This window comes from Galeopterus variegatus, unplaced genomic scaffold, assembly GCF_000696425.1.
Source record: "Galeopterus variegatus unplaced genomic scaffold, G_variegatus-3.0.2 Scaffold40, whole genome shotgun sequence".
NCBI lineage: Eukaryota > Metazoa > Chordata > Mammalia > Dermoptera > Cynocephalidae > Galeopterus > Galeopterus variegatus.
In genome coordinates, this window is record NW_007726151.1 from 1,093,271 (window position 1) to 1,115,790 (window position 22,520).

Below are 22,520 nucleotides of genomic sequence, written 5' to 3' on the forward strand. Positions count from 1 at the left end.
CTCCGTCATTGGGCACTTCCTTAACTGTGACAGGATGTTAACACAGGACCCAAAGCGGGGGCAGGTGGAGAAAGAGCACAAAGGAGCAGCAAAGAAGAAGCTGCCTCATCTCTCACCCCCTTCTCCACTGCAGGATTCCAGCCTAAAGCATCCCCGAGCTGCAAGAGGAGAGAAAACAAAGCGGGGGCAGGTGGAGAAAGAGCACAAAGGAGCAGCAAAGAAGAAGCTGCCTCATCTCCCACCCCCTTCTCCACTGCAGGATTCCAGCCTAAAGCATCCCCGAGCTGCAAGAGGAGAGAAAATTCCAGTTTGAGTGAGTTTCAAAGTTTTATTACACAGGGCTGGACATTTTCATAACTGAAATGAAACTTTTCACATATTTAGAAGCAAGCAGAGGACGAAGAGTGTGAGACCAAGCTATCTTCCAGATGGAGGTGGGGGGAACCTAGACCATCACACATGTAGAGTCAGTAGGAAGAAAAAACAGTAAAGAAGTTGCTGAAAACAAAGCTGAGCCTTGAGGACATTATGCTAAGTGAAATAAGCCAGTCACAGAGAGACAAGTACTGCATGATCACACTTTCATGAGGTGTGGGAAAGAGTCAAATTTATAGAATCAAAATGTAAAGTGGTGGTTACCAGGGACTAGGGGGAGAGGGAGATGGGGGGTCACTAATCAACAGGCATAAGGTTGCAGTCAAGCAAGATAAATAAGCTCTCAAGATGTGCTGTATAACATTGTACCCATGTATTGTGCACTTAAAAATTTGTTGGAAGTAGATCTCATGTTTAGAATTCTTAGCACAATAAAATTAAATAAATAAAATAAAGTTGCAATTTTAAAATAGAGAAATGTACTGTGGAGTCACACCTATTCAATATGCCAGTTACATTTGCATTTTTAAGTCAGTTCTTAATAATAGGGCTTCCCCAGAGTACCATTCCCCATTCAGTACTCCCAGAATACATAAGGCTTCTATGCTTCCTAACAGTCCACAAAAAAATTCCATTTTTTAAAAAAAAATGCAGGAATTAAAATGTCATTGATTTAGAAACCATAAAAGAATTAAAATATCTTTGAAAATAGAGGATTCTGCCATTCTATGACAGCCAAACAAAATATCTAGTTCTTTTCTTTTGACCTGGGCTCCTCTGATTGCCATCCAATTAGCTAATGGTTGGAACTGACCCGTTGCTGAGAAACTTTATTAGGGCAGCTCTTTGGCTACTGTGTTATCTGTGTATTTTCAATTTCTGGATTTAATCTGTGGTGGTGGTGAGTGGAGTCTACATCTTGCCACAATAACTACTAGGTAGGTAGACATGGCTTCCACCAATGAACACGAAGCTCATAGGTTAATTTCTCTGGTTCCCAACACACAAGGGCTGATGGAGGCAGGACACAATGCAGAGCCTTTCCAAAGAAGGGGAGAATGCCCCAAAAGAAGACTCTTCTTGTCTTTGAAACTGCTTTGCTTGTTGTCATTTAGATAGAGGCCAAAACTATTTTTGAAAAAGATTATGATTCATGGTTACATTTAGATCCTATTTTTCAGGGAAATTTTAGCTACTGTAAATTAATTTAACATATGTTAATAGAGCTCTATCGTGCCCCAGGCACTGATGAATAAGACCAGGTTGCTGATACCCCTGAGAAGGTCACAGTCTAGATGGAAGGCAGAGATGTCAACAGACTGACACCATACAGTGTGTGCAGAGGACATCTGCATGGTTCATCTGCCAGGCAGACTTTCCTCCTTATTCTAGAAGAGCACCTCAATTTAGCCTTGAGGAATAACCCCTCCCTGGAGCTTTCACCGTATGTTTCAGGTGAGGCTCACCAACCTTCCTCTCCCCAGCTCCAGAGATGTGCATATGGCCCATGCGTGGCCAAAGTGAATTGTGTTGTCTCCAGGCCGCAGTGATTGCTTGAGTGATGAACTGTCACCAGGTCACAGTGGAGCCAAGCCTGGGACTTTTGCTGGAACAAATAGGAGTGAAGCATACACTGTCCACTAAAGTTGCTGTAGTGGGTTGAATGGTAACACCCCCCAGAAGATATGTCCACCTGGAACCTCAGAATGTGACCTTATTTGGAATAAGGGTCTTTGCAGATATAATTAAGGTAGGGAACTCAAGATGAGATTATCCTGCATTAGATTGAGTCCTAAATCTAATGATGAGTGACCTTACAAGAAACAGAAAAGAAGACACAAATACACAAAGAGGAAGGCAATGTGACAATGGAGACAGAGATTGGAGTTATGCAGCTACAAGCCAAGGAATGCCAAGAATTGCTGGCAGCCACCAAGAGCTAGGAGAGAGGCATGGAACAGATTCTCCCTCAGAGGCTCCACAAGGAGCCAGTCCTGCCAACGCCTTGATTTCTGACTTCTGGCTCTACAATTGTGGGAGAAAAAAAATTCTGGTTTTTTTAAGCCACGCAGTGTGTGGTAATTTGTTAAGGCAGCTCTAGGAAACTAATGCAGTTGCTGAGCTGGCAGTATGTAAGCGTGCAGCTGCTGGTGGCCATATTCCCACCATGTGGAAAAAACTGAGAATGAAGCCAACGTATAAGAAAGCAGAGCCCAGAGCTGGAGCAAGACACACTCCTGTAGACTTCATTTTAAAATGTGGAGCTAAGCTTACCTGAAGTCAGATTTACTCCTAGACTTTTTAAGTTCCTGAATCCTAAATTCCCTTGCTGGCTTAAGTTTGAGTCCTGACTGAGACAGTGAAATAAATGCTTTCTTTACTAAAGGTATACAAAAAGTGTTGCAATCACAGAAAAGAGCTCAACTCTACTACTTAAGAAAATCCAGGAAGGCTTCACCAAAATGGTATCATTTATGCTGGGTCTTAAGAATGAGAATCACTCCAGGCAGACACTAGGGATATAGCATTTGCAGCAGACGGAAGAGGGTCAACATGAGAACATCAGAAAATGCAAAGGTCAAAAGAGAACAGGAACACAATGGGTGACGGGAGAGGGAAGGAAAAGCAAGAAAGTAGGCTGTGTGCAGAGCATTGTCTCTTTGTCTCCTCTTGAAGCTCGACAAGGCAAGGATGGGACACATGACTACAGAAACCACAGTCTGCAACCTCAAAAGAGAAATAATGAGCGGTAGTAAAAAGGATGTGCACTTTGGTGTCAGAGAGCCCAGAGTTTCTGTCCCATGCTATGACTTACTAAGTTCTTGGGCTGTTACAAGCTTTTATTAAGACTTGGTTTTCCCATCTGTAAAATAGGGATAATAACTGCCTCACTGCATAGATGGTACATGTAAAGTAAGCACTAATAAATATTAGTTTTCTCTCCTTTCAATGACTTATCTAAGGAGAATGTTAGATCTTGGGACAATAGGACATAAAAAGAGACAGAGCCTTCTTCCATTGAAGCTTTATTAAGACTTTGTAAGCAAAGAATTCACATTTAATAGAATATGGTCCATGTTGGAATTTATAAATCAGAAGTAGTTAAGTCAAATTTTGCATACTTTAAATGAAAGATGCACTAAATTTTTTAGAGACCAAAGTGTCAAATCACCCATTCCTATAACCCTTGACTATGTGAACCCAGAAGTGTTTCTGGAAATGCCACTGTATTATGAGAGAAGAAAATCTTCAGAAAACTGCATAGTGATTAATGAGCCTTAAAATTAATCAGTAACACAAGAAAGTAAAAAAAAAAGCAACAAGAAATATGAGTTAAGGGGGAAACATTTACAGGTATTAATAAGAACACTCTAAATTCCAGTTTCTCTTAGTACCCAGAAAAAATATCAGTAAAGCTCTCTAAATGGATTAAAAAAAAAAAAAGAAAAGGAACAACAACCTGGGGGCACTGGCCTTTTCAACTCTTTTACTGAAGCATTACTTGGAGTGAATTTTTTTTTTTTTTTTGACCAGTAAGGGGATCGCAACCCTTGGCACAGTGTCATCCGCACCACGCTCTGCCAGTGAGTGCACCGGCCATCCCTATATAGGATCCAAACACATGGCCTCAGCACTACCAGCGCCACCCTCTCCCTAATGAGCCACGGGGCTGGCCCCTGGAGTGAAATGTTGCCAGAAAATAATTCACCTGATGTCCCAACCCCAAATCATCCTTTCATGGGAACCACATAGTTGTCCTGGACACACCCATCCCAATCGAAGTGTTCCAGGACACACCATGCTGTTAGCCAAGATGTCTTAAAGGAGTTTTGTTTCAATGGCGTAGATCCCCATAGCATCAAGTGACCGAGTCCGCCAGGCCTGGGACTTTGTCTTTATTGCCATCTCACACACTTCCTGCCCTTACTCCCACTCCAGTCCAAGCCAATCCCAGCCCTTGCCTGGAGAACTGCAATACATTTCTAACTTATTTTCTGCTTCCATCTTGCCCCTGCCATCCAATTTCTGCACATGATCTTCCTAAAGCCTCAATCGTGTCATTTCACTCTCCAAATGAAACACGCTCGAAGGCTTTCCACTGCATGAGAACGAAATCCACTCTTCCAGCCATGGTCTACCCAACCGGAGTCGGTCGAGCCCTTGATGGCTCATCTCACACGCCACCACCCTTGCTGTGTTCCAGCCACACCGGCTTCCCAGCCATCTCTCAAGTGAACAATAAACATGCATTTATTTCTGTCTTAATAAGACACAATTTATAATTACTAGTTTGCATTTGTAATTCTTAGCTTGTTTACTTTTTTTCTTTTTAAATCCGTCTCCTCACTAGACTGTAAGCCTCAGGAGGCCAGGACCAATCTGTGAATTCACAGCACCTAGCAGAGTTCTTGGAACTTCTCATGGGCACCAATCATGTGTTGAATGGGTGAGGAATAAGCAAGCTCCCCAGGGCCTGGAGTCATGACTCTAAATATCGGAAGCTCTAGACCTTCAGGACATCTCGCAGGCATGAATCATGTCACATATTTACACACTTGGAACACTTATAGCACATCAAAAAAGGAGAAATAGGAGGAATACATTTAGCAGATTTACCTACTTTCTGACTTCACATCCATCCTATTTGTCAGACCTAGCAGAGCTCTGGTCCTTAACTCAGCCTTGCTCAACCAGAACTGCAGATCTACTATCTGGTTCTGGTTCTCAAGTTTAGCAATTTAGCCATCAAACTTGCTGTCATCTACTTAAGCTACTGCTTCCATTTCCTGACTTAAACCTGGCCCTGAACTCTGGTTTCCTCACTCTCTCTCCTTCCCATGTACCTTCCTATTGCAGACCTGGCCAGCCATGCCCCCATGCTCCATGTCTTCCAAGTGCCACCAGGCAGAATGTGATACCAAACCCAGATCCTGGATCATGGTCCCACCCTCTGCTACAGAGTACTTTGATGTGGACTGGTAGCCTGCCCATTTGCCTTTCTCTAAGCTCCCTATTTTCTGTCCCAGGATACACTCACCTGCTGTGTGTCCATTTATGCACTCATTTAACAAGTATTCTTAGAGCATCTTCTAGACTTGCAACTACACACTAATCAAAGACGAATAAGGTATGCTCTCTGCCTCTGAAGGAAGAGAGAAAAGTAACGGAAACACAAAGTAGTAAGATATCTACACGGTAACAAAGAAACTGACCAGGTGTTCACAACAGCACACTCCTCTACTTTGACTTGACAGAACTTTAGCCAGGATTCTCTCCTTCCTGCAGGACACTGAACTCTGCCTCCCCAGACCTGAGCAAGCACTAATAACTGGAACATGTCCCCCTTAAGAGATTCTCCTGAGAATCAGCTAAACACAGGAGGGCACTTTCCTGTCAGACCCCACTGGTCATTCCTCCCTTGCTTGTCTAAACTTCCCTTTAAAACTTTCTATTAAGTTTTTGCTTATCCTTCTGTACCCTGTAAAAGAAAAGCCATTTTCTCTTTGATTTTGCATCACTTGCAGATCTCTGAGATTGCATTTCTGAGATCTGTGGTTCTCTCTATTGCAGTAGTCTTTCTTCTGAATAAAGTCTCTCTTTATTTAAGTCTGGATTTGTTTTCATTTGACAGACACATAGAAGAGAAACCTAACCTAACCTAGCTGGGAGGCAGAGGGGATGGAGATCAGAGACAGCTTCCAGAAAATAAACAGAGAATGGAAGGACAAAGAAATGTTAACCAGACCAACGTAGGGTTCAGGCAGGAATTCCAGACTGAGAGGTGGCATGCATGACTCTCTTACCAGGTGGTAGTATATTGGGGTCATCACCAAGACTGTCATCTCTGTCCTATGCACCACAGGCCTAGATAGAATACTTCACATCGCCTACATCTGCTTTGTTTCCTTACATGAGCACCTAGAGAGTGGGCCTGTCTCCTATCCCAGCCCAGGCCTATCCCTCTGTATGTGCCCACACAAACATATGCACACATATACTTTTCCTTTCACATGAGTGCCCCTTCCCCCCAGCATGCCATGGACACCTCAGTTGAATTCCAGCTTCTCAAGAACACCCCAGGGAACCAGTCGTCTGTGTGACAGATGCAGGCCCTCTCTCAGCCTTTCCATGGACTCTCTGTCTGAGGCATCTCACCTGTGGGCTTAGGCTAAATTCCTATAGCCTAGAGAAACATGAGACTAAAAGGATACAAGAAATGTAAAGGCAGTTATCTTGACTGGAAGCCGATCCTACGAGGGCAGGAATCAGGCCTGACTCATTCAGACCATATTCCTACCACCTACAACACATAGTAGGGGCTCAAATATTTGTTAAATGAAATGTCACATCAGCTCTCATGAATAGCTCCATCTAACATAGGATGTCCTCTGACAATAACATCAAGCAACATTGTGAAGGGGAACACAATGGTTTGCCCTCCATGATATCAAACGCGAAAGGCTAGCAATGCACTCTGAACATCCCTCTTTCCCTTAATAGCCATTATGTGCATGCCAGCCATGATACATGATGCAAATGTGACTCCAGAGTCGTATGGCTGTGAGTACCACTGCCTGGAAGTGTATCTGAGCTCTAACAAGAGGCATTATTTTTTTTCTCACTGCTACAACTGCCAGAAGATATGTTTAAATCATTACTTAAAATTCCTTTCCTGACTAAACCTCTTCCCAGAGCTGTTAACAAGAGAGAAAATGTGCTGACTTGAGTTTCACTTTCTCTTCTTTCCCCTGCTTTCCCCTAGCAGGGCCCCCAATGAATCATGAAATGATTACCTTTGGTCAGGTAACAGTGAAAGGAGCAAAGAAAGAAGCCCAGTATCTGTCAAGCATGCAGATGCCGGAGAATAGAGACTGTGCAGCACAGTTGTGCCAAGGGACATAACCCTTGAAATAATTGGCACCTTATTTCAACCAACTATTTATCTTATAGCCTGATGTTATTATTCTCAAGCCATTTATTTTCAAGAAAACTATAATTGTTGCTTAGTTGATAAGTTATGAAGTAAACTGGGAAAGCACACTCCTAATTCTCAGCCAACTCTTTTAGAGCCTACAAAAATGACATAAATGGATTCTGATGTTGCTTCATTTCTGCAGAAGGGTGTTTTTATAGTATGTTCTTCTAGTATCACAGTAAAGTGCAGATTGCACCTTAAAGCTCTCATCTAGTGCATTTCCAAACAGAATGGCTTTAACAAAGAAATGACTTTGGAAAGGAAAATGAAAGAACATGATTTCCTTAGGGCTGAGCATGTCTCTGGTCATGACTTGGGCATTTAGTTGTGGCGTGTGCAGAGACCAGCTTGAAAGAACAAGGGGAAACAGGGCTGGCTAACCTGATTACAGAAGCGACCCCTCAGGGGCACCTAGGTAGTCTGAGGCCGACAATTTGTCTAAATGACCAGGACGAATGTGGGCTTGGTTTAGACAGAACTCCACGAATAAGGACTCAATCCAGCAGCCATGATCACTGTTATGGATTGAATTGTATACCCCAAAATTCATATGTTGAAGTCCTAACCCCTAGTACCTCAGAATGCAACCTTATTTGAAAAGAGTCATTGCAGATATAATTAATTAAGATGAGGTCTTATGGGGTAGGATGGGCCCAAATCCAATATGACTGGTGTTCTTCTAAGAGGGAAATTTGGACATAAACACACACACACAGGGAGAACACCTTGATCTCGGACTTCTAGCCTTCAGAACCATGACACAATAAATTTCTGTTGTTTAAGCCACCCAGTTTGTGATACTTTGTTACAGCAGCCCTGGGAAACTAATACAGTTGGCAACTGAAGTAAGGTAGCAGGAAGAAAAAATGTGACATCTGTTGATTTGGCAGATTCTGGCCCTTTCCTGAGTATAAGAATTTCTAAGAGAGAGAGCCAAAACAGCACCTGAGGCTGAATTCCCTTATGCCAGCGATGTCATATCTATTCATTCATAGTGTCAGATCAAAGGATATGACACTAAAAGAACATGAGAAATGTAAAGGCAACAAGCTATACGAGGTCAGAACCCCAGCACAAACTAGGGGCCAATACATAGCCAGGGTTGTGCTCAATGGCTTCTTGCATAGTCAGACCTTAGCAGCTGAGTTACAGGCAGAGGGTCAGACACTTTGTCCAATCAGGTGAAAGTTGACAAGGAACACGTGGTGTGTCATGGTCCAAATCTAGGAGGCCAAAGTCTGGGGCCAGATCTGCCACCAAGGATCTGGAGCATGAGTCAAGGTTGGGTCAACACTGTAAGTCTGCAGTGAAAGAGAGGTTCAGGGCTTACTCCAGGGTGACCAGGTACAGGATCCATCATGGCAAAACCATCCCAAACCCTGGAACTTGTGGGTTATGGCTGAGTACAAACTATTGGCTCTGGCTCAGACTCAGGAACTGAACAGAAGTGAAACTGCTGCCAAGGGCAGGAGTGATGCTTGGTAGGAGTGATTATGGAAAACAGGAGTCAGTGCTGCCCGAGCAAGTCATATGCCGATTGTCTATAAGTGGATACATCTGAATAATCATCAAAAGATGAAGAAATAAGAATTGTCAGACACAATGTATATTTTACACATATTAAACATTTCACAGGTATATACTACATACTACATTATATTCTACATTCAATTTTATGTGCTGCTTTTTTTTTCCCTCAGGAAACTATGTTTCTACTGAAGTTATCTAAATTAATTTAACTCACATCACACTATGAACTCCCTTTGAGCTTGGGGTCTACAAACTGCCACCTCCCACTTCCTCATACCAGGTCTTTTTGTTATATGAACTGCAGGATGCCCTTTCTCTGGGCATTGTTTTGTGACAATGTCTCTAAATGATGCTTCCATTAAGGCAAAGATCACATTAATTTGTAATTGTTTGTTTGCATCTCTGCCTCCTCTGATACACAGTGACCTGCTGGGAAGCAGAGGCCAAGATTTATCTCTGCATCCACAAAGCCTAGCACAAGTACAACCTGATAAATGCACTGCAAATGCTCACTGAATCGATTAATACCTAGAAGGCTCAAAATGGAAAAGGAGCAAGTAGATTTGGTGAGCCAATCATGATGGGTATTTAATTAATTCATGCATTCAACTACATGCCAGCACTATTCTAGGTAGTATATTAGTCATGCTAATAAATACAAATAAGATTGGTCATTGCTAGGAGGTGCAGAGCAAGTTTCAAGAATGATAAGTACAGGCTGCCTTTAATTGAGCACTTACTGAAACCTCAGCATTGACTTCTGCTCAGTGAGCAAACTAGATACAGGCTCAGAGCAGTAACACCACGTCTAGGTCACCAACTGGTGTGTATGGGCTCCTAACATGATAAAAATTGGCAGTTGTTGAGCAGTAGTCATAAGCCACACGTTGTTATGTATGAGCTCATTCAATTCCTACATATTTGCTATCTTCATCCTACACATGAGGATATTGGGGTACAACATGATTAAGTCAGTCATCCAAGGCCCCATTGCTATAATATGACAAATCTGGAACACAAACCCAGGCAGTGAGAAGCTCTTAACCACTCTCCAGCACAGTTTGGCTAAGGAATTAGGGTTGAGCTGAACCTACAGATTACATAGATTTGGTATTTACCAGCAATAAAAAATTGACTTCTAAATAGCTTGACAGTATCATAGTCCCTAAAGGTTCCCCTTTAGGTTACACATTAGCAAAGAAAATGCATAAGCCATTGTTGGAAACATCTCCACCTTTCAGTCCCCAGAGCCTGAGCAAACCTGACTTTTAGCCTCACATTACCAACACAACCATGAGTCTGGTGGCAGTGGCCATTCAACGGAAATTCCTGAAGCACCTGTTGTGTGCCAGGTACTCTGTTGAGTATTGGGGGGTTTTCTCTGGGGAAAAAAATCTGGTAGAAGAGATACAGAGAAATCTGCATTACAGTCAGAGTGAAGTGGTAACACAGGGTTAAACACAGAGACTTAATGGAAGCACATTGGGAAAGATGAGGTAAGATACCCAGACTTGTACTGTAATCTCAACCCTTTTAAAGTGGCAACTGAGTGATCAGGCCCAAGCAAGGACAACTTTCAGGTGACATAATAAGTAATATTTGGCAGCTGGGGGTGACAAGAGAATAAGACTTAAGATAGAATACCTTCCATGGAGATTATGGAGGTAAGGAGAAAAGATAGGGTAGGGAGTCAGAAGCCATTCAAAATTCTCCTCTCTGGATCTTTCAGGCAGAATTGCCACATTGGTTAAGTTTGAAGGTAATTAATAAATCAAGCAAAGCCCTCTCTGCTATTTCAAATATCCTACACACTGAGCAATAACACCCACCATCCTTATAACAATATATAGATTTGTCATGCCTTGGGAGAAAAAAAATCTGTATTATCCCCATTCTTTTCACTAGTAATACTTGATATTAAATAGCACTTTAGAGTTTATAAAGAACATTTGCAAGTATTATATCAGTTGATAATTACTGATCAGAGGGCCCCCATTTTACAAACAAGGAAATTAATTCTTGGAGAAACCCATTAACAAAATTTCATAGTTAAAGAAGAGGGATTTAAAGTTCTTCCAAATCCAAGGTGGGTTTCACTGCATGAAATGGCCATTGTTTACTAGAACTTAACTACAGCTTTTTAATCATAGGTTTAAAAGCATTTATTTGAATGCTGTTTGCTATTTTACATTAACAGCAGCTATTGCTACTTGGCAGTTACTAAGCCCTAAATATTAGGAAAGGCCAGGGTGAAGAACAGCTTTGAAATGACACTCTATTTGATCAGTTCTGCAGTAATTGTTAAAATCATATACACTTTCTTTGGATCCCTTTAAAGCCTCTGCAGTATCGCTGCACCTGCAGTTCCAATTTGCAATTTCTTCAGCCCTCCTTTGAAGTTATTCTTGCCAATTACCTGGTGTTAATATTAATTAAATGTGATTTGCAACTTGAAATGTGGTGTTACAAATGGAACTCAGCTACAGGAATATAAAGTAAAATTTTCAGTTGAAATAAAACGTTTCCTTTCATTCATAGTATTTTACAACATTAATACTTTTGTCAAATTGATTTTTGCCTTCTGGAAGTCACATTTCCAAAGCAATGAACATCTGGGGGAAAGCTGCTCTTTATCTACTCTTTTCTTTTTCTCATTGAAAATACTTAGTTTTAATCTTAAAGTAAATTCATTTCAGTGAATAGGAACTTGGTTCTTATTTATAATCCAAGAGTGAAAAAAAATGCTTTCTTTTAAAACTATACTAAGAAAGTTTGAAAATATGATTAGTGGATACTTCAATTGTATAATAGGAATGAGATTTCCCTTATTTTATTGCTGACTCTCATGAAAAATAAATCACTATCAAGCTTTTCAGCAAATGCCAGTCACTTTATATATTTTAAAAAAAGAATTAATTAAGTTGGTTTATTGCATTAACATTTCAAACAGAATCTGCCAGTCCAACGACTTCTATGGTCCCTTCCAACTCTTGAGATTTTAAGATTCTGAACACATGTCAGACAGTAGTCAAAAGCTTCCAGCATTTGCAAATTAGGGGGGGGAAAGTCATGTGTAGTAGAAGATTTGACATAATCAGGTCTATTCTGCCCCCTGTAATGTATTCAATGACAACTCGAAGGCCTGTCATCTTCTATAAGCCGTTCATAAACATGATGACTGATTAAAGGAGGTGTGTCTCCATAATGTGCAAATCCACAAAGGAAAGATATAATGCTTTCACATATTCCTTTTATCTTCAAAGATAAAGCTTTAGCTTCCTTGCCCCTTATAATGATAGCGATAACATTAACATTTATTATCCTGTCTTCTTCTAAGAATAATATAATAAGGTAAGACAAAGAAGTAAAAGAATCTCTCTAAAGACTCAGGGAAGTCATTTACTGCATCACAATCTACAAGCCCCAGAGCCTATGATGGAAAAACATGAATGAATATTATCAAACCTTTTATTACAATATCAGTGAAACATTATATTAAATAACTAAAACAAGACAGAAATAGAGAACTGTGGTCCTACCAACTCAGAATGTGTAACTTGGGGGATGGATAAGTCTTAGCCAACTAAGTTATTCTCTTCCCTCAAGCCAAAAGAAACCAAAGGGGAGAATAAAAATAAATTAGGCCAGAAAGGACTCTGTGAATGTCCATAATTTTCCAAGTATCAATAAAAAGAAAAGCTTCGTGGAATTGCACAAAGTAAGGCAGTTGAATAGACTGCACACACCACCTGTACTGGAAGTGCCCATTGAGATCCTGTGGGGAAGCTTCTGACTACCTAGAAGCCAAGGAAAGCCATACACTAGGATCCCACCACATACTCCAGTCTGGAACCCTAAATTATCCATTAGGTCACCCCATCCACCCAAGTAGTCAGGGTTGAAAGAGGAGAAATATGATCCACTCCAAAAGGAACTTTTGAACTGGTTATATCACAGGCTTCTCCGTTAACAAATTCTGTCTGCTTAGACCCCTCTCATCCTTGTTGCTAAAGTGTTGTCCTCCTGGCCTACCTCCTACCCCTGTCACTGGAAGCTATCCCCCTAAATGCACCCTTCTTCACTATTACCCCCTATTATGGGTTGAATTGTTTACCAAAACGATACGTTGAAATCCTAATCCCAGTACCTCAGAAGGTGAACTTTTTTGGAAATAGGGTCACTGCAAATGTAATTAGTTAAGATTAGGTCATACTAGAGGAGGGGGTCCTTCAGTCCAATATAACTACATCCTTGTAAGAAGAGAAGACACAGAGACAGACACAGGAAGGGAGAAGATGATCGTGTGACGACGGAGGCAGAGATTGCAGTGATGCATCTACAAACCAAGAATTGCCAGCAAACAAAAGAAGCTACGAGAGGCAAGGAAGGGTTCTCTCCTACAGGTTTCAGAAGAAGCATGTCCCTGCTGACACCTCGATTTCAGATTTCCAGCCTCCAGAACTGTGACACAATCAATTTCTACTTTTTAAGCTACCCAATTTGTGGCACTTTGCTGTGGAAGCCCGAGGAAACTAAAACACCCCCTCTCAAGAACACTACTTGATTCTCTGCCACTATACCACACACGGTCAGCTATGCCCTCTGGCAAAAGTTCCTGGTCTCTTATGAAAAATTGCTCAACATCCTTGAATTTTTCCTGAAGAACTCCTACCAACTTCCATAGTGGAAAGCTCCTTCAGAGGAGACTCTCATGATCACAAACCCATCACACGAGAACACTCTGCCTTATTCTCAGCTTCCCATTGCTGCATCTAGGCCGTTATTCCCACACCTTTATATTAGAGCTTTTGTGCTGAGTCTACCCTCAACCCCCTTTGCTTTATGTGTTTTACCTTGACAACTACCTTTCCCTCCTCAAATATCAATTTTATGAGAATGAGCTTCCGATCTACATCTCAGTTCATGCTGGCTCTAGACCAATGTTCCTTGCTGCTCTTTTCCACAAAGATCTGTACTGGTACCTAAAGTTTAGTCTGTTCGTGACCACAGTCATGCTTCCCACCCCAAACCAACCTTCCCATTCTACTCTCCCTTTTCTGTTTATGGTACTTGCCTTCTCCCAGTTGGTCAGGTATGGAATTTCGAATTCAACTTTAATTCTTTTCTTATCCTCAAGCTCTGTATCCAACTGAATTCCATAGACTCCACCTCACAAATGTCTCTCAAGTCTGTCTTCTCTTCCATTTCTATTACCACTGCCCTTTATAATGCCAAGACTGATACTGCAAAGTCCTCTCAACTGGTCTCTCCATCTTCCACTTCTCATTAGTACAATCTTAAATACACATCCAGATAGATCCCTCTCTCCTCAGCACTTTCCTCCATTGTCTAGAATATTAAAGATAAAACAGACACCCTATGATTTCAAACTCTCAATTGTATCTGTGTAAAACCTTCCAATTTTATCTCCCGTACCTTACTATGCTCCAGTCAAATTGTGCCATTTGCTGATCCCAAATACATGTTTTTGCCTTCTCCAATAAAAATCCCACAGTTAAGAGATGTCTTGTGCTCACCCTACAGCAGATAGGACATCAAGGCGCTAGTTGTCTTTATTTTATCAAGTATCTCCTATCCCTCTGTCCTTCAGAAGAATCCCAACTAGAGAAGAGCCATCACCAAGATCTGTTCATGAACATCATTTCTTCACAAACTCCATTCTCCCAGATTCACAAAAAAAAAAACACTTCGCCAAGTCTCAGTTTGTTGAAATGAAAAACATTCTAATCAAATTGTACAAGCAATACATCACTAAACAGATTTTCATTTCACTATCATTTCATTATGATCTGTCTGAATTAATCAAAAATAAGCCAAAGGAAGCCTCAATTTATACTGAAATTTCTTAGCAATTTGTGTTGCTAAAGAGAGAAATTCAAAACAGAGTATGCAAAAGTTTATTAGAAGTGGGAAAATATATAATTTTGTTAAGAGGTAGACACTCCAAAAAATTAATTTATGTATCTCCTCATTCAAGCTGCTCATGTTTTAAAAAAACACACTACTAACATGGTGACAGAGATGTCCTCAATGTTGCACTAGGAGCTGCAAATGTTACAGAACTAATGAATTTTCATTAGAGTCATCAGATAATTTCAGAATGGGTTAAGTTGCTACCACTGCCATTCTCATTAATATCGTTGTCATGTAAAAGGTTTAATTTTCAGCTATTTTTGTTCTGGATAAAATCTTTGTCATTAAAATGAGGGATGATTCTGATATTTAATATATTCCATGGCATACTCTAGTGTGGTACTAATTTGGCCTTTTCAGTATTCTGCATCTTAATTGACAGTCCATCCTCCTCCATTTCCCAGACAAGAGAGAACTGAACTAGAATGGACAGCCAATCAAGCCACAGAATACTGAAAGGATCAACAAAGAAGAAACATGTTGCTCTAATCAGGAGCATACACAAGGCACTAAAATTATTTTCTCCCCTACTAATGACGAAGATAGAAACAGGAATAATGAATGGCACCATCTGAATCCTTTCATGTGACAGTACTAGCAAAGTATAGCAATGCTCCCTAAAAAGTCGAAACTAAGTATTTCTCATTTTAGTCAAAAGAGTAAAACTGTGCTCTCACTTAGCTTTTAAAGCAATGCATTTTATCAGAGTCTGCAACAATTGGCAAATTAAATCCTGTATTGGGTTTTTCATAGTAATCTGTTTCATGCACACAAAATGTGTCCTGGTGTTGAAGAATATCCAGGAACACTGCAGAAAACTTATTTCAGTACATACTCTATTAGCTTTCTTCTCTTGTTGAATTATCACTCTGGTAAGAACTAACATCAGCTACTTAAATAATATATTAACCCTGCTTCCAGAAGCTATTGTTTTCATTGGAGTAGGCATTTCCTCTAAGGAAAAACTTGGGATTTTTATCCAAGGATAATATAATTTGTCATAATTTAAAGTTCAGTTGAATGTCTTAGATCATTTTTATAGCATTAGTGAAACAATTTAAAATTCCAAAGAGCAAAGATTATATCATCTTGGACATTTAGAGCAGGTGTGAATAATTGTCCGATTAAATCAATTAACCAACTCTGTCCAACAAGATCGGCCTTTTCTACATTTTCTGCAACAGCATAAAAGTAGAACAAAAATTAAATATACTAAATATTGTGTAATAAACTTCCATGACCTGTTACATACAGAACAGATCTCAAGCACCTGCAAGTCTTTTGAATAAAAATATTATTTCAATAACTTTATACTTTTCATCCTTTATAATTAAGGTTAAGCCCATGTCACTTCCATGATCTTTTCCTGAGTTGAAGCCTCCAAGAAAGACAATAAATTTATCAACATAATTTCTTCCTGCAAGTTCAAAATCACTGAAAAACACCTAATGGACACTTTAATCTTTTCATAAAATATTGTTGTTATTCTTATTAAAAAAATTCACTCATTCTTAATAAGAAAAATAGTATGTCAGTAACAATAATGTCTCCTTTCACCCCCAAAGATATTGTTGTCTAATCAGCAATAAGATGTGTGCTGTAAGTTGTGTTTTCTTTTGTTCTGCTTTTTCTCCCCCTCCCCCAAGTAGTGGGATGGATTTACAACCTCATAGGTAAACATACACATTGGTGAAATGCCTACAGAGATTTACGTAAGCATCTTGAAAAAAGCCCAGGATGGAGCTTATCAGTAATTTGCTCTAATCAACTTTTTACATCTTGCCCTTCATCCCACTGTAAGCTTCAGAGGTTTAGGTAAGAATAAAAATGAAAAAAGTCAAATATGACAATAAGAATATTGCTTCAGTATAGCCTTGGGAGCTACTTCAGCATTGTTTTAAGATGATTACTAGTCTTAATCCCTCTAGTGCTGGATGTTAAATTCCACTGACTTTTTTTAAATTTAATGACTTGCTAATGTAAACTTCCATCTAGAACAATCAAACAGTATGTCATTTATTCAAATTTACAGTGACTCTAATGTGCCAGCCAACTCCCTCGTCAAAACAGACAACTTTAAAAACGTTTGCCTGAGTCAGGAGTTCTATTTCCTAAATTAGCACCAAAGTGTCACCTTGATAGACCTATGAACAACAAAATCATTTATAATAAACTCAGCTTCCCTCTAGAGTGGACATCCTAGGTCATGCATCTGTAGGAGTTTTAATTATTCCATACAGATCAGAGAGCACTTGAAGATGCTCAGACTTCGGCAACCTGTCACCTCTAAATACAATCATCTGAAAAATATATTCTTACCAATCTCCCTCGAGATCTGGGTGAAGGCCTCCACACCACTCTCTCCATAGTTCCCCTCAGAAGCCAATGTTGACACATAATTCCATCCCAGTGCCGTCACAATGTCCACCATAGCTTGCGCTTGGTAGGAGTCAGGTGGGACCACACGAGAGAAAAAGTCATACCTGGTGTTATCACTTAGCTCTGGGGCTGTGGATGCATAGCTGATTTGAGGTATCTGCAAAACAAATGACAGGTCAGTTCAGCCCATGAGGAATCTTAAAGAACAATGGATTGTCACAACACTGAACAGTGAAAACTATGCCAGAAACTTAAGACATATCAGCCTGAAGCCAAAATATAGTTTTGAGCTGGCCAGTTAGCTCAGTTGGTTAGAGCACAGCCTTATAACACTGAGGTCATGTGTTTGGATCCACATACTGGCCAGCCACAAAAAAAAAGAAAAAGAAAAAAATAAACACAAAATATAGTTTTAAGACTACAATTTAATTAGAAAGTATTTTATAATGGTCGGTGGGCTCACTTTCTTTCAGTGCACAATATTACTAAACAGCAAGAAAGAATTTAGTTTTGCTTCAGTTTTCATTGTTTCTGAAGCCTAAGCAAACCATTTGTGCTTTTTGTTGTGGTTGCTTTTTTACTCTGTACATGATAAGTTCTGGTGCAGAAATGAGAAATATGTAAAGCCGTAATACAAACAAGCATCAGAAAAGGTCACCTCTGAAATTGCCATTGGCTTTAGGACATAAAGGCTGTACAATGACTAATAGGAAATTTAATAGGAGATTTTTTTGACACTTGATACTATCAGCCTTAAAAATTGCATTTTTGGTAAGTTGTTTTAAATATATAAATTTTCAAGTCTATTCACTGCTTATTGATATATTCATTGAGTACCATAAAAAGATTTGGGAGTAGCCAACTACATATCTTCTAATAAAAACACCTTTTCAACCCCCCATAAATCTCAAGAAAAGGAATCCAGACCAGAAATTCTTTAGAAAAAGAGACTATTTTCTGACATAACCAGGGTAAACCACTATAAGACTTTTAAAACTAGGAATCTTGTGTCATTTCTCAATAATGTGGAGGGTGAGCTATGCAGCCGTGCATCCTGTCACTTCTCAGCTGCCATGCTGCAGTGTGGGTGCAAGTTCAGAGGTCAAAATGACTCCAAGATGCCCTAATTCAGCTCGTATGTGTGAAGATGCAGGCTTGAATCATACATAAAAAATTAACTTTGCTCCACATCAAATCCTGAAGCTAGTGTCAGTGCTCAAAGAGAATGTCAGAGAGGTTGCAGTTCAATCTTCCTGCACAGGGCTGCACACCCTGGGATCAAACGGTCACCCACCACCCTCTGGCCAGATGACTCCCAATCCACCTGGAAGTTTGACTTTACTCTTGACTTCTTTAAAAGCCCTCAACATCTGAATAAACTCTCTAAGTATGGAAGTCTGACTGCATATTGGTGGCCAAGCAAAATGACCCTGAACTTCCCAAGATACAAAAGCAGAGCAATGTGCTTGGAGCTCTCCAGGGTGCTACAGGATCCACTCAGCTTCTGTGTAACCTGTACCTACCAGATTGGTTATGACAATGATTACTCAGTCTAGCCTATTTAACCCCCAGTTTTTCCTGGTTATGTTCTCCTAGTGAAGACCATGTTAACTCACTTATTAACACTATGGGACCATGAAAACCATCTGATCTGCCTCTTCCTGCCCTTTGCTTTATCTGTCAGATACACCGGCTTTATCTTGACAGATTGTTCCATTGACTAGGCTTTTATGCCTTTGTACTGCAAGACTACTCAGCAAGGACACCCCTCCCAATCTCAAGCCACACACCAATCTGTGGCCTTTTTCACCTTTTCTGTTTGCTTCTGGAAGACCTGGGAAAGAGAGCACAAATGATTCAGTAAGAGCTACCCCTTACTGGGGAGAAGTTTCCCAAAGATCAAAAGCATGTGCATTTCTATGTTCTAATGAAAGAGATTCGGCATTATGACTTTCACTTTGGAAGGAATTCTGTGTACGTGTGAGTGTGGTGTTGTGGGGGGGTTGGGAAGCATTCTGCAGCAAGTTCTACAGTGCTATACCATTTCCTTGTCCTATTTGGATACGTAATCCTCCCATTTCCTCAGCTACTCAGAGTCCAGCAGTAAAATGCCTTACACAACCCCCACCCTGACTATAATAATGAGCCACCTCTTTCTAAAAATGAGCACAAAGTGTGAAAATTGAGTGTTTGAAACCAAAACTAATTATCTCAAATTACTATCTTCAGTCAGTCACTTCCAGGGCTGTTTAATTAGCAGTCAGCATCATGTTTAGGATTAATTAAACAGGTGTAAAGGGTGCATAAAATAAAAGTGGAGATAGAAGACGGTCATTTGATTAATTTGGTAATAGACTTTCTCCCCAAAGTCTTGAAGCGTTTTCTCTTTGCAGACCAATGTGCAGAAAAGTAATGTGAGTGTATGTGCTTGAATTTTCTTTTTTTTTTTTTGCTATGTTGCACTCTACAATAATACACATCAGGGTACTGAGAGTATTTCAAGATAACATTTCAAGTTGTCATGAAGTCGCATCTTGTTTTTATTTATTGCCGTAGACAACTAAGCATTGCCTCATTAAACATTTTAATTTTTGTGCTCACATCTCCAATATTTCTACTATCCTCAAATTAAACCCCTACTGGCAACTGAAGTAGAAATTTTTTTAAGATCTGGAATGTTTCTTTTTCTTTTCCTTGCTGCAAATCCCCCTAACTATCCTCTTAATCATGGAGGTTTCATCTTCCAGAAACAAGAACAAAAAAACAAGATGTTGGGGGAGGGAGAGAAGTGGAAAGGGAAATGAGAGGAAAAAAGAGAACATGCCAAGAAAAGAAGGTTTTAGAAAAAGCATCCTGCATCCGTTCCCTCGTCCTTTTTATATCACCCATCTTTTTAAAGAAATATTGTCCTTAATAAGCCTCTGTTAGCTCCTACTTGCCAACTTAAAGTATGAAATTCAAACTCTTCAATCTGGCTCACAAAGACCATCAGACTCTGTCCCATTCTCTCTCCTCCCTGCCTCACATCTTCTCTCCATACTCCACCCTTGCTTGTGCTGTTCCCTGTGTAGGGACACTTTTTGCTCTCCTCCACCTGGGCATCTTCTACGCAAGTCCCATATCCAGCTCAAAAGCCACTCCCCCCGGGAAGCTTTCACCCACTCTCCCAGAGTTGTCTTTTGCTGTTCCTTCCTCCTACAGCCCCCATCATTCGACATCAGAATCAGCACTGATGGATTATAATCCTCTCAAGACCAAACAAAGTTGCTTTCACCCACTCTCCCAGAGTTGTCTTTTGCTGTTCCTTCCTCCTACAGCCCCCATCATTTGACATCAGAATCAGCACTGATGGATTATAATCCTCTCAAGACCAAACAAAGTTTCTGCTTCTTTATTTGGTATGCCCGACACCTGACAGAGCAAATGCTCAACGAAGGTTTGGAGGTAATTGATTAATCCAACTGTAGCAGGAAATTTAATACAGCCTCCTCCCCATTGTCTCTTCCCCCACCTTCCGCCACAATATGGTGCAGGCTCTTCTCTGTTTGCCCCTCTCAACCCTTCTCCATCCTGCTGTATGTCCTGGGAGGCTGCTCTCTATGACCACACCACCTGGGCTCTCTTGCCTGTGGCTTGCATTAGAGTTTGGCCAGTGGGAGGCACCAGCCGGACATGGGAGGGCAGGACAAGGCAAATGTCAGAGCACTTATTCCCCCAGCTGCTTCCCCCACTGATGTGATGTTTCTCTCTCTGAGCCCTCACCCATAGCTAAAGCTCTTGCCAGAGTCTAGCGGCCACCTTCTACCCTCAGAACTGTCCACTGTTGCCAGTCCCTGAGAACTTGTCATACCATGTTGGTTCCTTTGTGCCCACATCTTACATATAGTCCTTTCATCTCTCTTCCACTACCCCTTGAGTGTGCCAGAAGGCTGACTAACCACCCACTGTGACAGGTCCCTGTAGAAGGGACAATCACTGCTGTGTTCCCCACCCTCAGCCTGCCCTAACCTCTCAGCCCTTCTCCATCCACTTCCCCTTCCAGCCTCCCCTGCCACTGTCCTTAATGACTTTTTCCTTTCCTTTCTCTTTCAGTCCCTCAAGGCATCAAACTGCATATTTGAAAACACCTGTCATTTTGCTTTTCTTCATTTCTTATTTTCTTTGTGCTGAAGTTTCATAAGACGTGATATAGGAGAAAGAGACACTGTTTTGGCCTCATGTCCAAGCTAAATTTTCTCTAATACAGTTCTTGACAGACAACAGTGTGTTTGGGGAGTTGTTTGGTCCTTTGCCCAGCTGTTAATAAAGCTAATTACTTAATCTACAGTTAACTATCTGTTCTGTGAATCTTGGACACGTTAACTCTAAGAGATCCCCAAAATTTGACTTGGAGCTCAAGGAGGCTAAAATTCTATTTCAAAAGAAATTCATGTATATGTAGATACACATATATTTTAATAGAAGTTAGCAGAGAGTATCGTCCTCTAGTGTCGGTTCTCCACTTATTGTAGATTGAAACATGGAACCTCTAAGTTTTACCTAACACTTGACCACTTGCAATGGTGAGTGTAACTTCTGGAAAGTGTCCTTAAAGGGAGAGAGCATGCCTTTCTCATGCCCCTCCCTCTTTCCTGCTGGCCAGATTTGGACATGACGCCTAGAGTTCCCTTGGCCTTCTCAGGCCATGCCCTAGCAATGGTGAGGCAAAAAGCCACACCCTAGCCCAAACCATTGTGACATCTGGATTCCTAAGATCACCTGACTGTTCTTCCTTCTTCCATTCTTACCCTTTTCAAATCCATGCTACACCAGCAGCCAAACTGATTTTTTTTAAATTAGATCTTATAAAAATCTTACTTGAAGCCCTTTCATCATCTCCCCATTGATATTAGAATAAAGTCCAAACCTCTTGTCACAGGGTCCTATGACTCGCATCTGACCACCTTTCCCCCTGCTCACCTGATCCAACCACACAAGTTTTCTTTTTGTTCTCTGACAAGACCAAGCCCTTTTTCTCACCTGAAATTCATGCGTATCACTGTATACACATTCCCAAGTCTTCCCTGGTTTTTCTCATCTTTCAGCCTCAATTCAAATGTGTTGTCCTCAAACAGACCTTTTCTGACCGCCCCATCTAACATGGTCTTCCCTCCTCCTTTATTACCTCATCCCCCTCTTTATTTTCTTCTTTACTCTTTTCACAACCTGTGTTAATCTGTATATTGTTTCCCTCACTAACATGTAGATTCTACAGGGATCTTCTCTGTGTTGATTACAGATGTAACATCAGTTCCTAGCACACAGTAAGTGTTCAATAAAGATTCAT

General features: G+C 40.7%; 1 protein-coding gene across 2 annotated transcripts in view; it reads right to left on the reverse strand.

Moving 5' to 3' along the window:
* Positions 1 to 22,520, reverse strand: part of GRM8 (glutamate receptor, metabotropic 8) — a 773,290-nt gene that overhangs the window by 601,041 nt on the left and 149,729 nt on the right. For both annotated transcript variants that reach the window (XM_008571458.1, XM_008571468.1), the window contains one exon: positions 17,135 to 17,351. In XM_008571458.1, the coding sequence (XP_008569680.1) occupies positions 17,135 to 17,351 (217 nt within the window). The remainder of the gene's footprint in view (positions 1 to 17,134; positions 17,352 to 22,520) is intronic.